The sequence below is a fragment of the Thermobia domestica genome, chromosome 1 (assembly GCF_964235325.1).
Source record: "Thermobia domestica chromosome 1, izTheDome1.hap1.1, whole genome shotgun sequence".
In the NCBI taxonomy this organism is placed as follows: domain Eukaryota; kingdom Metazoa; phylum Arthropoda; class Insecta; order Zygentoma; family Lepismatidae; genus Thermobia; species Thermobia domestica.
The window spans coordinates 297,533,008-297,553,211 of NC_137454.1; the positions used below are offsets into that span (position 1 = coordinate 297,533,008).

The following is a 20,204-nucleotide window of genomic DNA, read 5'->3' on the forward strand; positions in this document are numbered from 1 at the left end:
GAATATTTCTGGAGTGTTTTGCCGCATGAATACCATATATAACTGCCATTATAATTAATTGTGTATGTAATGTATTTGCTTATTACATACTGCATGCGCGTGTGTTCTGTAATGCACAATTCAATGACATTCTTCTTACCAAAACTGTATTAACTGTATATAGTTTATCTTCAGAAATTAAGGTAACTTCTACAGCATTTCATTCGTAATACAGACGTACTTGGTATGTGGTAACTAGTGGCCGTGACAATACATGCTCCCATTTGACAGAAACTGGTCGCTGCGTCTGAGATTTCGGCCAGTACTCTAAGTTTAAACCTTGTTTAATTAAGAGGAGCTCTAATTCTTTATAATTACCTTTTTTTTAAAATGTGCATGCTCAAATCTAAATACAAGGCCCTTGTTAATGAAAAATAAAGTTCATTCAGTACCATCACTATTTTCAAATAATTAAATTGAACAATACCGTTTTAAGTTACAATTAAATCGTCACAATATATTACTGTATAAAATATACAAATATTAATACTCAAATCTACATATGGTCACGGCACTTGTCTTGTTTTGAATTAATTACATTGAAACAATTCACTTTTAAAGTTGCAATTAAATCGTTAAAAAAAAATAAAAACTTGAAATCTTCAAATGTTAGCAAGCTAGCAATATTTATTAATATATTTATTGGCAGTACAGCTAACATTATTAGCGTGAATTTACTACAAAGTATTAGCGTGACGCATTGACACGTTAGTTTTTATATTAAACAGAATAAAGGATATCAGGCAACTAATCAACAGTAAATTAATTTAGAATGAATATATGGATACAGTCCAAAGCCGAATGGTTAGCACATTTCTGGTGCGAATGATCCAGAGATTGATTTCAGGAGGAAGCCCGATATTAGTCTGCAAGCGACAATTTACTTTAAGATATATCCAACTTTGGTCTATATACAGATGGTGATCAGAAAAATGGAAACAGCTGAACGAAATTGCAACTTACCAGATTAATATGGTGTCGGGCCACCTTTCGCCTTCAGAACAGCCTTGATGCGACGTGGAATGGAGGCATAGAGGTCGTGAATGGTAGCAAGTGGAATTTTACACCATTCCTCGTGCAGGGCATCGGCCAGTTCTGTGAGAGAGGATGGAGGTGGAAAGCGTCGCCGGAGTCGTGTTTCCAAGACGGACCACAGATGTTCAATTATGTTGAGATTTGGGGATTGAGCGGGCCAGGGGAGGTGTTGAACTTCATCCCGATGTTCCTCAAACCACGCTGCAACAACGCCAGCTGTGTGAATGGGTGCATTATCATCCTGGAAGATGGCGTCATTGTCCGGGAACAACATCCGGACCATAGGATGCAAGTGGTCTCCTAAAATTGCGACAATCGTTGGCAGTGATTCGTCCGCTAAGTGTGACCACAGGACCCAATGAAAACCATGATATTGCGGCCCACAGCATCACCGAGACGCCGCCATGTTTCACAGTTGGGCGGAGACACTGCAGATCATAAGGTTCTTTGGGCGTTCTCCACACATAAACACGGCCCGTGGTTGGGAATAGGGAGAAGGATGACTCATCCGACCATATCACACGTTTCCAGTCCTCAACGGTCCAAGTTGCAAGGTCGCGGCACCATTTGCGGCGTGCGAAAGCGTTATGGTCCCTGATGAGCGGTTTGGCCCGTGCAACACGACACCGTAAGTTCATGCCATGTAATTCGCGGCGGACTGTGATTGTCGAAACAGGGTGGGGGAGGTGCTGATTGAGTTCCTCCGTCACTTGCTCCGCAGTGGCACGACGGTTCTGCGTGACAATGCAATTTAATACCCGGCGTGACCTGTCACTCATGATTTTCTTCCGCCCACTGTTCCGCTTCCCCGATGTGGTTTACCCGTGTGTTGTGTAGGCCATCATCTTCGACACTGTCCCACGCGACACACCTAACACAGTAGCCACTGTCGTCACACTCACTCCACATAACCGCACACCAACAATTTGCCCTCTTTGAAAAAGAGAGGTCTCTCATTTTACACTACCATCGTCTGCTGCAGCCACTGGACACTGCTGTTCCACTGCGCCTGACGTAGTATGGAGACCGACTTAACACACCACCACCAGCGGTCCGGCGCTGCGGGCGCCACGACACCATTACCAACCCATACATCTGACGTGTTGCCAACTACAGGTGTTTCCATTTTTCCGATCACCATCTGTATATTGGGTGTATCAAAATTCGGGTTATAGGCCCAATTATTATGAATAAAGATAAGAAAAAATGGAAGGCGAGGAAAGCTGTATAATACATAATTTTCATTGAAAAACTTTTTTTTTTTTTCAATCATAGTAGCCGTTTGGCCTCCACATTAATAACGCGCCCTATTAAATGAAGAAGCAGTTGCGAGATAATCAGGGTGTTCCCTTAGCTCTCACCACATTAACAATAAAACATTGTTTGGAATCTGATTCAAGGTGTTCTAGGTTCCCTCACATAACAATGTGCACGTTCTCCTGTCTTTCTTGAGACTTTCCGTTCCGTTGGAACAGCCTGCTAAACAGGAAACGGTTTTCCACTTAACATAGAACGCCTTATCAGTGTGCAGGTCAAATGGCCGGTGCAACTGGAAAAATCCACCATTTTACATTGAACACACAAGGTTTTTTAAGAATTAAGTTTAGAGAACGATGATTTGTTTATCAATAAGCTGTGATAGGTTTGCTTTCTCTAATTTTTGAACTTTCCTTCCCCAAAGGCAAGTGTCCATTACTTGTATACATCAATCTTTCGCATGTCCACAACTAGTGCATTTGGACGCTTCTCGAAAAATTAAATATTTAGTTTTCAGTTAGTTCACAGATAACTTCATAACTTCGCCTAGTGATCCTACAACAGGGTGTCTACTAAAATTCAAAAATGAAATTTCGTGACTTTTTCGTGACCTTTTCTTTACCAAATTCGTACTTCGTCCAGAGTCTATTTACTTTTTATAGCATTTTACTATTTTCTTTACTGATAGGCTATGATTACTATTCCTTATGTACTAATATACTGTATTCACCTATTTCCTTGCCTTTAATGGTTCCTAGATAAAATGAAACCATTCAAATTTTTGCATTGATGCTATAGTTACTGCCGAAGAAATAGTATAGATTGGTACACACTTTTGCTAGTGATGGCACCCAACACAGAAATCCTTAAAGTTTTTTGAATTTTAAATTTCAGGAAAATATCTGACTTACAGGGGTGCACAATGTAGAACAGGTTTATAGTGTCAATATTCCGCACTTACATGTGCAGGTCTTGTTGAAAAATACATACCGATTTCAGTCAGATGCACGCTACGTTTAAGTTCCTAGTGCATACGCTGAAAACAGCAACTGAGTTTGCATGAAATATTGATCACTTGATCAATATAAGGAACAAAAACCAGACTTCTAATCTTAATATATATAACGTACTTGAGCTAATTCCATTTGCAACTTTAGCAAATATTAGCTTTGCCAACTTGAACTCAATGTACAAACTTTTAGTTGTGGTCATGTACAGTAACCTCCCGACTTAAGTATTACAGAATTAAAGTAAATTCGCAGTTACGTAAATCTCAAAATTTACCATATAGGTGTATGTCAAACAGGGTTGCTGGAATCCCCCCCCCCCCCCGCAAAAAAAATCCATAAATATGCTTCAAAAATTGGAATGAAATTATGATCTTCATATGATCATAACTAGTTTCTCCATTGGACATTTCCTTTTTGACCAAAGGTTGTAATTTAAATACATCATCGTGTAGAACTAGTCTTCAATATAGCACATATCAAAAATCTAAAAAAATATTTCTTCGTTACGAAGATACAGCGCTGCAAACAATGCAAAAAAAATGAGCTGCTTACGTCACGGCAACAAAAACAGGTATTTTGGAGTGACGTCACATGTCGATATCCCTCTCTGAACCGTACTGAAAGTTTGAGAGAATCTTTTCAATTTGTAGTTTCTTACTCCAAACTACAAATAAATTTAGTGGAATAGTGAAAGGAAAAGTGGCAAAATAAGTAAAACACTTACTGTGTTTACTGTATATAAATGTAACGTGTTAATAAGTTCTACTTTCCTAGTTTATAATACATTAAAAAGTCTTTGTAATGTTCTACCATTACAAATATTTTAGATACTTGTAAACTTAAGCAGGATTACTTTATTATTGTATTACACCAAAAACATTACTTGCCTTATGTGGAGTCGTTTTGACGCGAATAGCAACATACTTAAGACCTGACTACTGTAGGAAACATATGTTAGTCGAACTCTTTAGTATGACACTGATCAAGCATCAGAACAACTCTGCATAAGGCCTTACGATATCAGTTCAAATTAAGTCATGCGCAGATTAAGAATAATCTAAGCCAACATATTGTAGCTTTTCTTTATTTTGAAGATTTGTTGTGAATTTCCATGCCATTACACTACGACTGCAAAAATAAGCACTTCCTGAACCAAACTCTTAATCCATTTTTCTACTATTTACTGTACATATTAGCAACAGATCATCCCAAACCATTGCTACAACTATTCTTATTTTAATGCTATAAATATCGTATTATATAGCGTGTTACTTTTTTATTATATTTCTACAAGGAAAATGTTTTCATTGTCACCTTGGTGGTTTGAAGCTGAAGAAAGATGTAGCGAATAGGATACACAGATGATTAGGCTATCGAAAGAGAATCATGAACATATCATCATCATAGGTTTTCTGCCCTTACTGGCAAGTCACCTGCAGCAGCTAAGATGATCCACGGTCCTCTGCTAACCTCTTCGTCTTCACGTATGATCTTTCTGTTTTTATATCATCCATTAATTGTAGTCTCCTTCTCCCACTTCCTCTCTTTCCCGCTACCATACCCTCTATGACGTCCCTCATGATACAATTTCTTTTTAGGCAATGTCCCATCCAGTTTCTCTTCCTCTTCTTAACAGTAACTAAAAGTGTTCTTTTCTTCCCCACCATTTCTAACACACTCATTCGTCTTCCGCTCGACCAAACAAATCCTTTCCATTCTTCTCCATACCCACATTTCGAAAGCTTCCAGTCGTTTTTCGTCACTTTTACGTAATGTCTACGTTTCCGCCCCATACAGTAAAACACTCCACAGTATTTTATGAGAATCTTTCTCAACTCTTTATTCAAGGTCCCACAAAACACACTTTTCATCCTCCTAAAGGCTTCTTTCGCCATTCCTATCCTTGCTTTAATTTCACGTTCGCACAAGTCATTGCTAAGAATACAGAGGTTGTTCAGGCTACGTTTGGCCGATTTCGTTCCTTCCTCCTCCCGGGCAGAATGGACTCACTCGACCTGGCTCGTGGCGTCCTGCAGTGTTGTGGAGTGGTTTCCTGAGGACGGAGTTGTTTTTCCGCGCGGACGACAGTAACGCACCAAACAGGACTATTGTTGTGAGTGCTGTGTTAAATTTGTTTCCAAGTGTGTGGGTTTCCGCTCTGTGACCAAAATGCCACCCAAACTAAGCCGGTTTTGGGAAGGCTATGTTGCGGCTCTTTATGACGCCCACTTTAGTGTTTCTTCCATTAGAAAACAGTGCAAGAAGAATGGTTTTAACATCAGTTTAAGTGGAATAAAACATGTTATTAAAAAGTAAAAGGGCAACGAAGCTCCACCATTTGGATCACCAACGAAGTTGCCTAGGAAGCGGGAATGCACCAAGGCCACCTCCACCATGCAGAGGAAACTTCGCAAAATGGTAACGCAAGAAAATCCGCCAACACAAAGGTGTATGGCTAATCGTCTTGATGTGCTTTGAGGACTGTGAGCCGGACGTTACACCATCAACTCAAGCTGCAAAAAGTCATGAAAGCTCGCGGCCATCATCTCACGGATGCCCACCAAAAGGAACGAAAGAGTAACTCCCGGAAGCTGTACGAACGGCATCTGGCAAAACAAAGGTGGATGTACGTCGTAACGTTCGATGAAGCACGGAATTACCTTTCCGACTGCGGCAAACCGAGAGCCATCATGTACCGAGAGAAAGGCGCCAAGAACTTCAGAAGGTGGGTCCGTGTCTGTAAAGAATCCTTCCCAAAAGGGTTCATGGTCGTTACTGGCTACTGTTAACGAGGTAAACTGAAGATTCGTAAGGTGGCCAAGAATTGCAAAATAAATTCGTAGTATTTTCAGGAGCATATCATGCGGCCGATCTATGAGCATGAGATTCCAACAATGTACGGAAATGACGCCAATCTGGTGCGCATTCACATGGACAAAGCCTCATCGCATACCTCACGATCGTCCCTCGCATTCTACAGGGAGATGGAGGAGGCAAGTGGTATACAGGTGATACCATTCAATGAGGTACCTGTTAAATCTCCAGATGCAAGTCCTATGGACTATTGTGGATTTGGATTGCTGAAGCGGGCTTTGGGAAAACTGCGTGTGACAACTGTGGAAGGACTTTGGAAAGATGTGCAAAGAGAATGGGACAATATTCCCCTTCCAGTTCTTCAGAGAAGCCTATTACAGTGGAAATTACGCTGTCAGGCTATTGTTAGGAACCAAGGGAAACACATCGAGCACTTACGGACCTGGCGCCATGGATTCTTTTAAATTTTTAGGTAAGTCGAAATTGGCCAAATGCAGACGAGTGATTCCATTTCAGATCGTCCAGGGTGATCCACACGACTGTCTCAGATTTAGTTTATATTTTTAAAATAAGAAACTACATACAAAATTATTAGACCCATATTTTTTCTTTTTGCTGAAGATTTTTTTTCTTCGATATACAGCCTTCCAAAATGGATGCCCTCCTCTCGGATTGCTCGAAAAACTTAAAAACATTTCAAATTAAAAATTTTTTTTTTAGAGAAACGAGTGTACTTAGTAACATAATCGCAATAGCACTAAGAGTATAAAGTTGTATTGAAGATTTTTTTTTTCCTCACGCGCAATATCAACCATATGCTTCTAGCATCGAAATCTACTCCATAAGGTCTCTTGAAAATGTAATGGACTTACGTTTCTGATTATTACATCCCACGTTATAGCATGATGAAAAGCAGAAAATTTCATTAAGACGCCATATTTGGACGCCATTTTCTCAAAAACCCCACCTTTTAAAAATCTGAATTTTTTACATGTATTGGAGAAGTACCTAAGTATTTAATATCCGTTAACCGTTCATGCGGCTGCAGTCCCTAACTTCCACAATTAATTATTGAAATTTCGATTTTTGTACTTGAAATGTAAACAGTGATGAAAATTTTCCGGAAAATTTTCCGATTCATAAAAACATACTTCATTTATTCCTACATCGTTGTTTAGCCGTGATGTGAGGTGGAAAATTTTCCGTTCTTAACAAATTATGTGATCAAGTAACAATTTCTCGGTATTCATAAAATTGATTGAATTTATGTATAGAAATATTAAAAATTGAAAGATCGTTTAAAGAATCTGAAAATTTTCATGGCTCACACAATTTTCAGTACTATGTAGGAATAAGTGTAACAATGTTTCCTGAATCAAAGAATTGTCTGTCCTGTAGAGCGATGAAAATTTTCCGGAAAATTTTGAAACGGAAAATTTTCCGATTCATAAAAACATACTCCACGAATTCCTATATCGTTGTTTATCCGTGGTGTGAGGTGGAAAATTTTCTTCTATATTTTTCCGGAAAATTTTTCGTTCTTAACAAATACCAGTGATCAAGTAACAGTTCCTCAGTATTCATAAAATTGATTGGAATAATGTATAGAAATGTTAAAAAGTGAAAAATTGTTTAAAGATTCTGAAAATTTTCATGGCTCACACAATTTTCAGTACTATGTAGGAACAAGTGAAACAATTTTTCATGAATCGAAGAATTGTCCGTCCTGTACAGTGATGAAAATTTTGGAATATAATGGAAATATAATGGGAAATATAGTGGAAAATTTTCCACCTAACATCACTATACATAATATCCAAAATTGTCCGGCTTATGAAAAGTTTTTTCTACTTGTTTCTACATCGTGATGAAAATTTTCCGATCTATGAAAATTCCTTTCACTTGTTTCTACAGAGCAATAAAACTTTTTGATTCACAAAAAGTTGTTTTACTTTTTGCTTCATAATGATGAAAATTTTCCGACTCATAAAAAGTTCTTCAATTTTTCCATATAAGACAAAATATTTCGATCCATGAAAAATTGTTTAACTTGTTCCTACATAGTACTGAAAATTGTCTGAGCCATGAAAATTCAGATTCTTTAAACAATCTTTCATTTTTTTTTTTTTTTTTTTTTTTACATGAATTCAACCAATCTTATGATTGCTGAGGAATTGTTGCTTGATTACTGATATTTTTTTAGAACGGAAAATTTTCCACGTCACATCACTAAATGTAAATATTTCCTATGGACATTTAGATCCTATACACAAGTCAAATTGAAAGGGAGTATGAAAATTTTGAGAGATGAATCCTGACATCAAATCCAGTAGAAAAGTTCCTATAAACATGGGTCGAATTCCGCTTAGTTTTCGAGTTACAGGCTTTCCAACTCGGGACCCAAAATCGGCCTAAGAATAGAAAATAAAATATATATTTCGCGTTAAGTCAGAAACTGTGCGTTAAATCTTTGATAAAGTTCAGGAAGTTGATTTGTATAAATGATTTTTACGTGCGTGGCAGTTCGGTTGGCAGTGTTGCCAATTTGGTAGAACTTTTATTTGTTTCCAAATGACACTACGTGGTTTTTATTTGATATTTGGTATTTATTAATGATTGTAAACATCACATGAAGCACAATTTTTCCCACATCACCACAGCTTTCAAAAACTTACATGTATTTCATTAAAAGGTTTTATTTCGTGCGTTATTGATAGTTTGTGTGATTCGGTGTCATGAACATCATCCTAGTGTTCTCTGGAACCATGAAAATTGTTTTCACTGGTAGCATGACATCATAGAGAACTAAATACACTGTTTGTGTGAACAACAATGGGTAAGTCATGTTACTGTAAAAACCGTATTAAATGTGTTGATTATACTAAAAGCCATAAGAGGATTCTTCACAGAAAGAATTCTAGACAAAAATTTTATCTTGCGGTAAAATATATGGATTGCGTACAGCGTGTCTGCCCAAACGTACTATTAGGGGAGGATGATTATTTGTCCTGTACACAACGCGATTTGAAAGGCAGTATGAAAAGTTTTGAGAGGTGAATCCTTCACCGTAGTCTAGGTTTCACCGATAGCGGCCGTTTTAATGGCGACACATTCATGTTTAGCATGTCAACTGTCTGGTTCCTCTGGCGACACATTCAGAGGAACAAATTCTTTATCTTGCTGGTGCATAATTTCATAATTACACCTTCTTCCGTGGTCACCAATATCTCATATATTCACGTTGTTCACGGTAAATATTCAAAGCACCCTTTACACAAATAATCATCCTCTCCTAATACTACGTTTTGGCAGACGCGCTGTACGAAATACATATATTTTACCGCAAGATAAAATTTTTGTCTAGAATTCTTTCTGTGCACAATCCTCTTACGGCTTTTAGCATAATCAACACATTTAATACGGTCCTTACTGTAATAGAACTTCCCCATTGTTATTCACACAAACACTGTAACTAGTGCACTACAATGTCATGTTGCCAGTGAAAACAATTTTCATGGTTCCAGTGAACATTAGGATGATGATCACAACACCGAATCACGTATCGGAATGGAATTGAAATGGAATCGGTCAGACTGAATAACTTCTGTACTATATTTATCGAGAACTATTTACTTGTTCTATTTTCTTCCTTCCCACTTTAATATCTGACACAGACCTCTTCGTTCCAATCACCATGGCTTTTGTCTTTCTAACATTTATTTTCATCCCATATTTTTTCAAAGCCCATCCTCAGGTTTTCTAACATTTTATTGATTTCCTTTTTCAGATTCTGCAACAAGCACATTAGCAAAAATGGAACGAAAAGAAAGTTTATCAGTACTGTCTGTCGTTACTGTAGGTCCACAGTAAATATGTAAGTATTAAGAAATTGACATTACAGCACTGAGCACAGTGGTTCAGTGACAGTGCTTCTTCTGGTGCGTGGGTTCCTGGTTTGATCCCCAACCAGGTAAGTCTGTGGTAGACAGCATCATGTCCGTAATTTTCTCGGATGCTCCCGGAAGAACCCTGAGAAAACTCACGCATACGGCATTCGTCCACCACAAAGTTCACTTGGCATGAGCTGGGATTGAACCCAGAACCCCATGCACCAGAGGTGAACTGAGCCACCGCGGCTCTTTTAATTTGAAGACGGCAACATTATTTTCTTTTGAAGATGTTCTTCGTAGTGTTCTTATACAGCATGTACATTTAGTGAATTCTGATGCTATGTAACCTGCCAAGTGATAAACGAGATCCTCTATTTGCAATACTACATTTGGAAGTGGTGGAGAATTATTTTCCCAGTCACATGCGTCTGTACACTTTTCAACCAAAGTCAACTTGGAAGTAAGATTTTTTAGTCTTTTCCTTTAGCTCTTTTTTTTTTTTTTTTTTTTTGCCAATTTTCTCATTTTATTAACAAACGACGTAAGAGGAATATCTATTTCGTGTTCGCAGTTTGAACTTGAAAGCATTTTTTTTTTTTTTTCAGTAACACAGATTGCAACATAAGCAAATGAAGAACGTCAAGGGTAGAAGGGTGATCCTCACACGACAATGATCTTGTAATTCTGAAATGTCATTCCAGTAGATCCTGATTAAATTTTGCTGTTAATACGTAGGAAAAACCATTATTCCAGAAATATTCGGCTATTTCCAATGTACTTTGAATAGTGACACGAGGAGATTCAAGTGTTCTTTCAGATGCGAAAGTGTTCTTTGCAGAACATGTTGCATTTAATCAACAACACAGTTTTATTGTGTTAGCAATTTTTAACGAGTCCAGAAGAAGGGACCTATGTTCAAAGCATCGGCGAAGTCATTCATGTCAAGCAGGAAACTACGCTCTGTTGAAATCTGAAAACGATCGCAGCGCCTCCCTAGCCTTGGGGACAACAGAGGGTTGACATTTTATATGGGCTAGTGGGGGAGAATCCACACTATCTCTTCAAAACGCTCTGTTTATGCTGGAAATTTTTAGAGAAACCAAGAAAAAGAAAAGCGAGGCTAAGAATCTCAAGCTCTCCTAGTTATTAGCCTGAGACTATGGTTGGAGCAAGTAGTCATATGTGATGAGAATTACATTATATTTAAGAGTAATAGAACCTCTAACACATAAGCTGTGATTTCACAATACTAGAAAAATTACTACAAATATTGGAATTTTATTTCAAACTACAGTCCGCGTAGGGATCAAGAAGGCATAGAAAGTTATGTTTGTAGAGATGCAAAAAAGCCGTCTTTTTTGAATCGATGGTTTTTTTCACATAAAAAGCCGGCTTTTTTGGGGGAAAAAAACGAGAATTTTGGAAATTTTGGCTTTTTTTATTTTCATGATTTTTCTATCTAAATAGCTTTCTTATAGTATATTCTATAGTTAGATAAGAATTCCATGACCTGAATGCCATATTTAGCTCTGTAATTCACCATCAAGATGGATGGAGCACATGTTTTACGAATTAAAGCTAACATGAAGAATGTAGTATTTGAGGTCAATTTTACAGGCTATTTAACTTTATTTTAACTTTTGAGTTATCGAATTTTTTTTCTTTTCTAGATCATTTTAGTTTGTCCTCCGTGTTTCATTTCTAAGAGCTTAGTACTCTAACTTCTAGCACAAAAGTTAAACTTACGTTTTTCTATACATCCGCCTATGTATTTGGGAGGTGCTTGAAGTTTATGAGTACAAGCATAACTAATATTTCGTTTCTTTTATATGTTTAGCAATAATCTTCCGGATACAACCTTGAAGATCATTTTATACTGAGAATCAGTGGCGAATTTAGAAAAGTATTTTGGGAGGGTTTTTTCTTACTAATGTTTAGTTTTTCTAAACATTCGTAATTTTTATTTGATGGGAACATGAGTAAAGGTATAACTAATAGATATTTCGTTCGTTTTAGACATTCCGCAACTTTGAGGAACAGGCTTCAGTCCGAAAGACCGACCCCCCTAACCTTCGCAAAACCGTCACTGCTGGTAATTAGTAATAATAACGATTTAAAAACAATAAGAAAAGAAATCGGCCAACTCCTACACTCCTAGTCGGCCAGTACACGCACCATTTCTACATTCACAGATGGAATGAAGAAAAGCTTTGTCAGAATGGTCGAATGCTGGGTTGAATCCCGGACTTCCCGATAGAAGCGCAAAGCTAACCACTCAGTCATGTTTGTTGTGCAGTTGTATTTAGTTTAAATATATTTCGTAGTCCTTTTTTTTTTGGTAAGGGGGGGGGGCGGAAGTTCCGTAATGATATGCTGAATCCTTTTTGTTAAAAATTCAGAAAACTTGATTGGGTAAACCGTGATGGTGGTTATATAAAACTTAACTGTAGAATTTCAAGAATATACAGAACCAAAAGCTCTAGATGTGCAGCCTTTAAGTGTATCATATAAATCTAAGTATTTCTCTTATGTTTTAATTTTATTTTGTTTCAAAAAGAGGGTATGGAATATTTTGAAGTAAAAAATACTACATACCATTTTGCTAGTTATTTATGTATTTTTTAAAAGAAGTTTTTACTTTTAGGGTTGGCTCGTTTACACCAGCTGTTTTTTTTTTTTTTAATAACTGGTTTAAACCAAAAAATAAAAAGAACAAAAATGCGAATCGTGTGAACTTCCTGGTGACGTTTCCACATGTCAAACCATATGCATTAGTCTTATTTTCTTTTCACCTTTTAATCAAGGTGTCCCATGTTCAATTCTCGGTCGAACCACAATCCTTCTTTCATGTGTAAACCAAATAGCGGTTCGGATGTCACTTTAAGCGAAAGTCGTCTTCTTGATAACCTCGGTATTACGTAAGGATGTTAAGCCTGAACATACGAAACGACACTAAATTGTATATTTCCGCATGCCTGAATGCCTATTGTTTTATAAACAAGCCAAGGTTGCTTAAATATATTGATAGAAATTGGCAAAATTTATCGATTGCCTACGTAGCTTCCAACATTAGCTTGGATTGGACTTTCAATATCTACATACTAAATTTGTAATTTAATACCTCAGTTTTAGCGTACTGATTATGATACGTTGACCTTTAAATTTTACATGGGAAAGCAGTAACAGGATTTTCCCGTTATTGTTTTACATTTAAAATAATGACGGGATTTTCCCGATGGCTAGGGCGGGAGTTTCTCAATTTAAGAAATTTACTGACCGGACTTCTTTAAGCTTATGGGACCTCTTCCAGCATAACCAAGTTGTTGCATAATAACACCAAGGCGAAACAAAGTTATTTCTGTCAATATGTAATATAAATACATAAAGCAAAATATCTAAATCAAAAAAGCCTGGTTTAAACTCCCCCCAAAAAACGGGTTTTTGGCATTTTCAGAAACAACCATGGTTCTTACCAACTTTGCTTGCTTTTGTATACAGGAGGTTAATTTTTTTTTATTATATACATTGGTTAATCCTTTGGAATTCATAATGTAAAAATGTTGAAGTAAAATTGTTTAAAATATCTTTTCGAAATTCGTGGTTTATTTTCGAGGTTTTATATTATTATCGGCATCAACCACTAATTAAATGACTTTTTGTGTTATAGAGAAACGAAACAAAGTCTGCTTTATCAATTTAAAGCAGAATTTAAAAAAAAAAAAAAGCCCAAAATTTCCCAAGCAAAAAAGCGAAGCAGAGAAAAGTTTTTTTTTTTTTAACAAAAAAAGCCGTTTTTTTTTCCGAGCCCTTGCATCTCTATATGTTTGTAACATTTCTTTAAAATTATGTCCTTTTATCTATCTATTAAAATACTATAATAACAATTAAAAGCGACTGAGCTCCAACTTATAACTTTAGCTTTCAAATATTTGATTTACTGTTATTTGTGATTTCACGTTCATAACAAAGAAATATTTTTAAAAAGGTGTACTTTGAATAAATTACTTAAAGAGACCTTTTTCGCAAAGTTTATCCTTTAAATTATTGTTCAAAGCCTTTGCATTTTAATAAGCCTTCTCCGAAATAAATGCAAATGAATTATGCTGCCATCTCTGGAGTTTTTTTTAAACTATACGTTTGTGGACGTTTATATGTTTGTGGCAAATCCTTTCGACAGTGAGATCTGGGAAACTACAGGCTCTAGAAAGATGACGTTTTCACTAATCGATTGCAAATTTTGCGTAGACTGTCCAGTTCTAACTCAATATTTTAAAAAAACATGGCCATTATCTATTTATTACATTTTTACGGGTACACTGGAAGTGTTGAAATTAAAAAAAAGCACCATGTCCTACCTATTTTACATTCCAACACCATATAATTGTATATAGGGGCTGCATGTCTCTCAGGTGTGTTTCATGCCTAAATTATAATGAAAAACTAAGAATAACAATTTCACCAGTCTAAGTTGAATCTTTATTGTTTGGATGACATTATTATGATTGTATGTGTAATGTACTAGCTTATTTTAAAATGTATAAAACTATAATCATGCCTGTTCTGTATGGTTGCGAAATATGGTCTCTTACTCGGAACGAAGAACATAGATTGAAAGTATTTGAGAACAAGATCCTGAGACGAATATTCGGACCCAAGAGAAACGGGAATAGGGAATGGCGGAATCTTCTTAACGAGGAACTACATAATTTATAATTTATACGGTTCACCAAACATTGTTAGGGTCATCAAATCTAGGAGGTTCAGGTGGGCAGGTCATGTAGCCAGGATGGAAGAAAGAACGAATGCTTTCAAAATCTTAACTGGAAGACCAGCCGGAAAACGACCATTAGGAAGACGTAGGCGCAGATGGAGGACAATATTAAGATGGATCTCGCAGAAATAGGAATACAAAGTAGAAACTGGATCCAATTGGCTAAGGATAGAAGTCAGTGTAGAGCTTTTGTGAACGCGGCATTGAACCTCCGAGTTCTATAGGCCATAGAGTTACTTAGTTTATGAATTTGCTTATTCAATACTATATGCAAGAAGAAAGAATACACAGATCATACATGTACAGATCACACAATTAAAAACTGCAACTGGAAGTAGGCTCAAATCTTGCAAACGGTACGAGATATTAAAAAAGTAATCGAAAAAATCTCCCCTTTACGGTATCTCTTGCCGATTTTTATCAAGACTTCTTCCACTTGTGTCTGCAAAGGGACATGTACAGATGTGAGGATTAACAAGGAGATTCATGCTCATATGGGAATGATGCGCTGTGTAAAGAGCGCAGGTTCAGCTAGTAACTTAGTAAAAACATTTCTAGAAATATTTATATACACATCGTTACACATTTTTAGTGTAAAGTGCTGCTTAATGGCTTCAACCGATCTTCTTGCTTAATTTAATGGTTTTTCATCTTCCACAATCTTGCCCTAACTTATTTCGTAATTTTTGTTCCTATTCTTCTCTAATAGGAAGATTTTAGCTTCAGTTTCAAAAGAAAGTTTATTTGATTCGATTTTCAGTTCGGCGTCCCTTTCAACAACGAGGCTATATGAGATGTGGACCTACAGCTTAACGTGGAATCCGAACCACATGAGCTCAGCTGAGAATCGAACTAGGGTATCTCACGTCAAGGATCAAAGGAAAGTTGGTACATAAAACAAAATTTTAACAGGTTTTTCCCTAGATAATTCCTGTACTGTGTGTAATGTTGAGAGTTGAAATCTTATGTTTGTTTTACTAAATTAAATTTCGGAATATGTTGGCAACATGCTCTTCGAACAATTAGTATTATTGAAAACATAATAAAACAAAGTAAATTCCAAGTCAAAATTTTGTACTGTTTAAAACATTTCCGATATACCAAGTGTATCTCCCCCTTTCTCCCGTGTATACGCCTATGACTGCGGTCATTCAAGGACGATTTGTTCCACTATCTTATGTGCAACTTAAAAACGCGTGCATCTTGAATAAAAATAATTTCAGTATTATTCTATTCGAGCCTAGACAGAGATTTCGAAACACGGCTTTGTTTCGTATCGATAAATGTTCATCTCTGAATTTCCAGACCGATGGTACCAGCCTATGGCCCTCTAATAGCGGTTTCACCTGTGCAAGCCGATGCCGAATGTAATTTGCGACAGACTCATTGCAGATACGCGTTGTGGGACGTGGTGGTTGAGTTCCTCCGCCACTTGCAGTAGAGGCGCACGACGTTTCTGAATGACACTTTGCTTCAATGGACGGCGGGACCTCTCACAAAGTTTTCTTCCGACCACTGTGCCTCTTTTGCCAGTGTGGTTTTGCTGTTAGTTTCTAGGCCGTCTTCACTTTGGACACTGTTCCTCGTGACACTCAACGCACTTGCAATTTTTGTCAAATTCGCACCACATAACTAAGTGCCAACGATTTTCCTTCTTTGGAAATCAGAGGTCCCCCGTTTTACACTATCGCCGTCTGTTCAGTTCACTGCACACAGTAGTTCTACTATTCTTCACATAGAACAGGGTTTGCCTTAACACACCACCACCAACTGACCAGTGTTGTGATTGCCGCCTGACCGTTGCCAACCAATGTATCTGACGTGTTTCCATTAAACTGGTGCCGGTGCTTTTCTGTAGGTGAAACTCGTGAAATAGGACTAATGCGTCCCTTTGCGGGCATCATGTCAAATGCAGTACTGCAATTCATTATTCTATCCCGAAATATCAAGTACTGATCATAATAGAGGCGTGGTTCATCCAGTGGACTTAATATTATACAACTGAAAGTTAAACTTAAGTATATTAAGTTCAACTTCACATTTTAACAGGGTTGGCAAAAACCATGGTTTTTATTGAAAAAACCCAAAAAACTTTTTTGTTTAAACCCAGTTTTTTTTGTTTAAATAATTTACTCTATGTATTTATATTAGATATGAAAAGAAATTAGTTTGTTTCGCCTTGGTTATGCTGGAAGGGGTCACACAAGCTTAAAGCGGAATCCAAACCGCTTCTCGGCTTCATTCAAGAAAAATTGTCCATTTCGACACGAAACCGGGACTAATTGGTAACAAATGCGATTGCCGACTCACTCACGAAGGACTCCTGATAAAAATACGTTGTACTGATCTTTACATAGGCCTACTTGTTAATATAATTGTCAAGAGTCATTTCAGAAGGACAAAAAGATAAAGTTACACAAGTAAAAACATTATACAATTATATATAAATCGGGAAACTCCCGCCTTAGCCATTGGGAAAATCCTGTTATTACTTTAAATGTATTTGTATATAAAATTTTAAAGTCAACGTATCATAATCACTGCGCTAAAACTGAGGTATTAAATTACAAATTTAGTATGTAGATATCATTCAATAAAATCAAAAAGTCAAATCCAAGCTGATGTTGGAAGCTGCATAGGCAGTTGATAAATTTTGCCAATTTCTATTAATATATTTAAGCAACCTTGGCTTTATTAAACAACAGGCATTCAGGCAAGTAGAAATATATAATTTGGTTTCGTTTCGTATGTTTAGGTTAAACATCCTTGTGAAATACCAAAGTTATCACGGAGAAGACTTTCGCTTAAAGGAACACCTCGAATCGCTACTTGGTTTACACTTGAAAGATGGGTTGTGGTCGACCGAGAATTGAACACGGGATCCGTTGGTTAAAAGGTGAAAAGTACATAAACGTAATGCAGATTGTTTCATATGTGGAGACGTCACCATGAAGTTCACACGATTTAAAGCATTTTTCGTTCTTTTTTTGTTTTGTTTAAACCAAGGTTTAAATCATGGTTTAAACCAGCCAACCCTGCATTTTAAACATCGTGTTTGCTTAGCTTTTAGTTTTCTTAATCCACATTTTGTCCGGAACTAAGAAATTGCTTTACGAAGCTGTCAACATCAAAAACTTAATGTTCTCCCCGAGACTCGAATAAAAGACTACACACACTCAAGGCATGCATCTAGCACTCTGCTACACTGATTTTTTTTTTGACAAAAAATGACTATAGTTTTACATAAAAACAATACAAATCAAAGTTATCAAATATTCTTCCTTACTATGAGATCTGCAATGTATTTCATACACCTGAAGAGAGAGATCTTTTTAAACACGATTAAGTGGAGCTTGAAGGTATACGCATATCTGGTGCAGATTGTTCATTCGTTAACACAAGAAGACTGTTCCCGACACGCAAGTTTCGACTGTGACATCGCATGGGCAAATAATGGAACACATGTGGAAATTCTCTAAATCAGGTATACATGAACGAACAAGTAAGTGTTAGGATAGGGGAAGAACTGACGGAAGAGAGTGCAATTGGAAGGGGAGTTCGACAAGGATGCTATCTCTCGCCAACAATATTTAATGTCTATCTAGAAGAGATAGTGAAAAATAGTTTACATGATGATGACGGCATTTCGGTAGGAGGTAGAATGATTAGATGTATAAGATTCGCAAACGATATTGCGCTTGTTGCAGAATCTGAAAAGGAAATCAATAAAATGTTAGACAAAAGCCATGGCGATTGGAACGAAGAGGTCTATGTCAAATATAAAAGTGGAAGGGAGAAAATAGAACAATGAATAGTTTTCGATATCTGGGTAGTATTCTTAGTAATGAAGTGCAAACTTGAAATAAAAGCAAGGATACGAATGGCGGAAGAAGCCTTTAGGAGAAAGAAGTCTTTTGTGGAACCCTGATTAACGAGTTAAGAAGACGACTCATAAATGCTTCATGTGGAGTGTTGTACTGTATGGGGAGGAAATGTGGACATTACGTAAAAATGATGGAAAACGACTGGAAATCTTCGAAATGTGGGGGTGGAGAAGAATGGAAAGAATTTGTTCGGTCGAGCGGAAAACGAATGAGAGGGTGTTAGAAATGGTGGCGGAAAAAAGAACACTTAGATATTGTTAAGAAGAGGAATAGAAACTGGTTGGGACACTGCCTAAGAAATTGAGGAACGTCCTAGAGGGTTTGGTGGCGGGAAAGAGAAGGAGGGGGCGAAGGAGACTACAATTAATGGATGATATAAAAACAGAAAGATCATACGTGAAGACGAAGACGTAGGCGGACGACCGTGGAGCATGGAAGATTCTCAGATGCCGCAAGTGACCTGCCAGTAAGGGCAGAATGCCTATGATTATATATATATCTTTGAGCTTTTCCTATTTGCCGCAACCGCATTCTTCTACCATTTTTACTTTTCTTGTTATTAATGTTTATTATCACGGAGAGACTATGTCCACTGTGCATAATGAACTAGCGGTGGAGAAATTTATATTTTCCCCTCCAAAACTTAACACGCATCTATAGACATCCCACAACGCGGATACCCGACCTGATTTTAGTAGCTGAGAGCTTCACTTTGTTAATTAACCTAACATCTAAATAGTTCTCACTGAAATAATTCGGCAAAATTCACGATATCAATGCATGATCATATTTTTGGAATATAAGATTCAAGCTTCGTCAGAGATATGTCATATATGACATGTCAAACAACCGCTCAAGCTATTAAAATATGTAATATACTTTAAAAACACACCAAAGAATTAGATCTTAAAACAAATTTTTGTATCAAGGTAGGAAATAACACTACGCCCGGCCATTTAGATAATTCTGATTATATCAACAGTTTTCTTATTGACAATTACATGTACGAATTTTTTTCTTCGTAATATGGACATAGCTCTTCACGTCTGCCACATACAAGAAACTAGAAGTAATCCTTTTATTTAAACACCGCTTACTTATATTCATAAAATGAACTACTATATTGGATAAAATAATTTCATACTTACAGGACCCATTATTGTGGCCTGCCAGTGGAACACTGAAAAGAAAGAAAAAAAAAATATTAAAAAGTGAAATCATTTTTTCAGTATAACGTATATTTATTCCCTATAGGCTAAGAGACAATGATTAAGGCAAGTGAATGATGAAAGAACTGATGGAAAGAGAATGTGGGAGGAAACTATTAAAATCTAATTAACTACTTCGTCATGTTAATCCAAACTCAGAAAAAAAGAATACAGAACAGCTATACAATAACGAGTGGAAGTAGCTTTAAAGACTTCATTTTCAAGAAAAGTAGATAAAACATGAATTTTTATCTACAGTGGGAATCACACGGATCATAACACGCACCAGCTAGACT

The 20,204-nt window shown here is 36.8% G+C and overlaps 1 protein-coding gene across 1 annotated transcript in view; it reads right to left on the bottom strand.

Annotated features, from left to right (window-relative positions):
- eff (ubiquitin-conjugating enzyme E2 eff) overlaps positions 1–20,204 on the bottom strand; it is a 114,802-nt gene that overhangs the window by 71,776 nt on the left and 22,822 nt on the right. Inside the window, exon 3 of the mRNA XM_081726913.1 lies at positions 19,849–19,880. Coding sequence (XP_081583039.1) covers positions 19,849–19,880 — 32 coding nt within the window. The remainder of the gene's footprint in view (positions 1–19,848; positions 19,881–20,204) is intronic.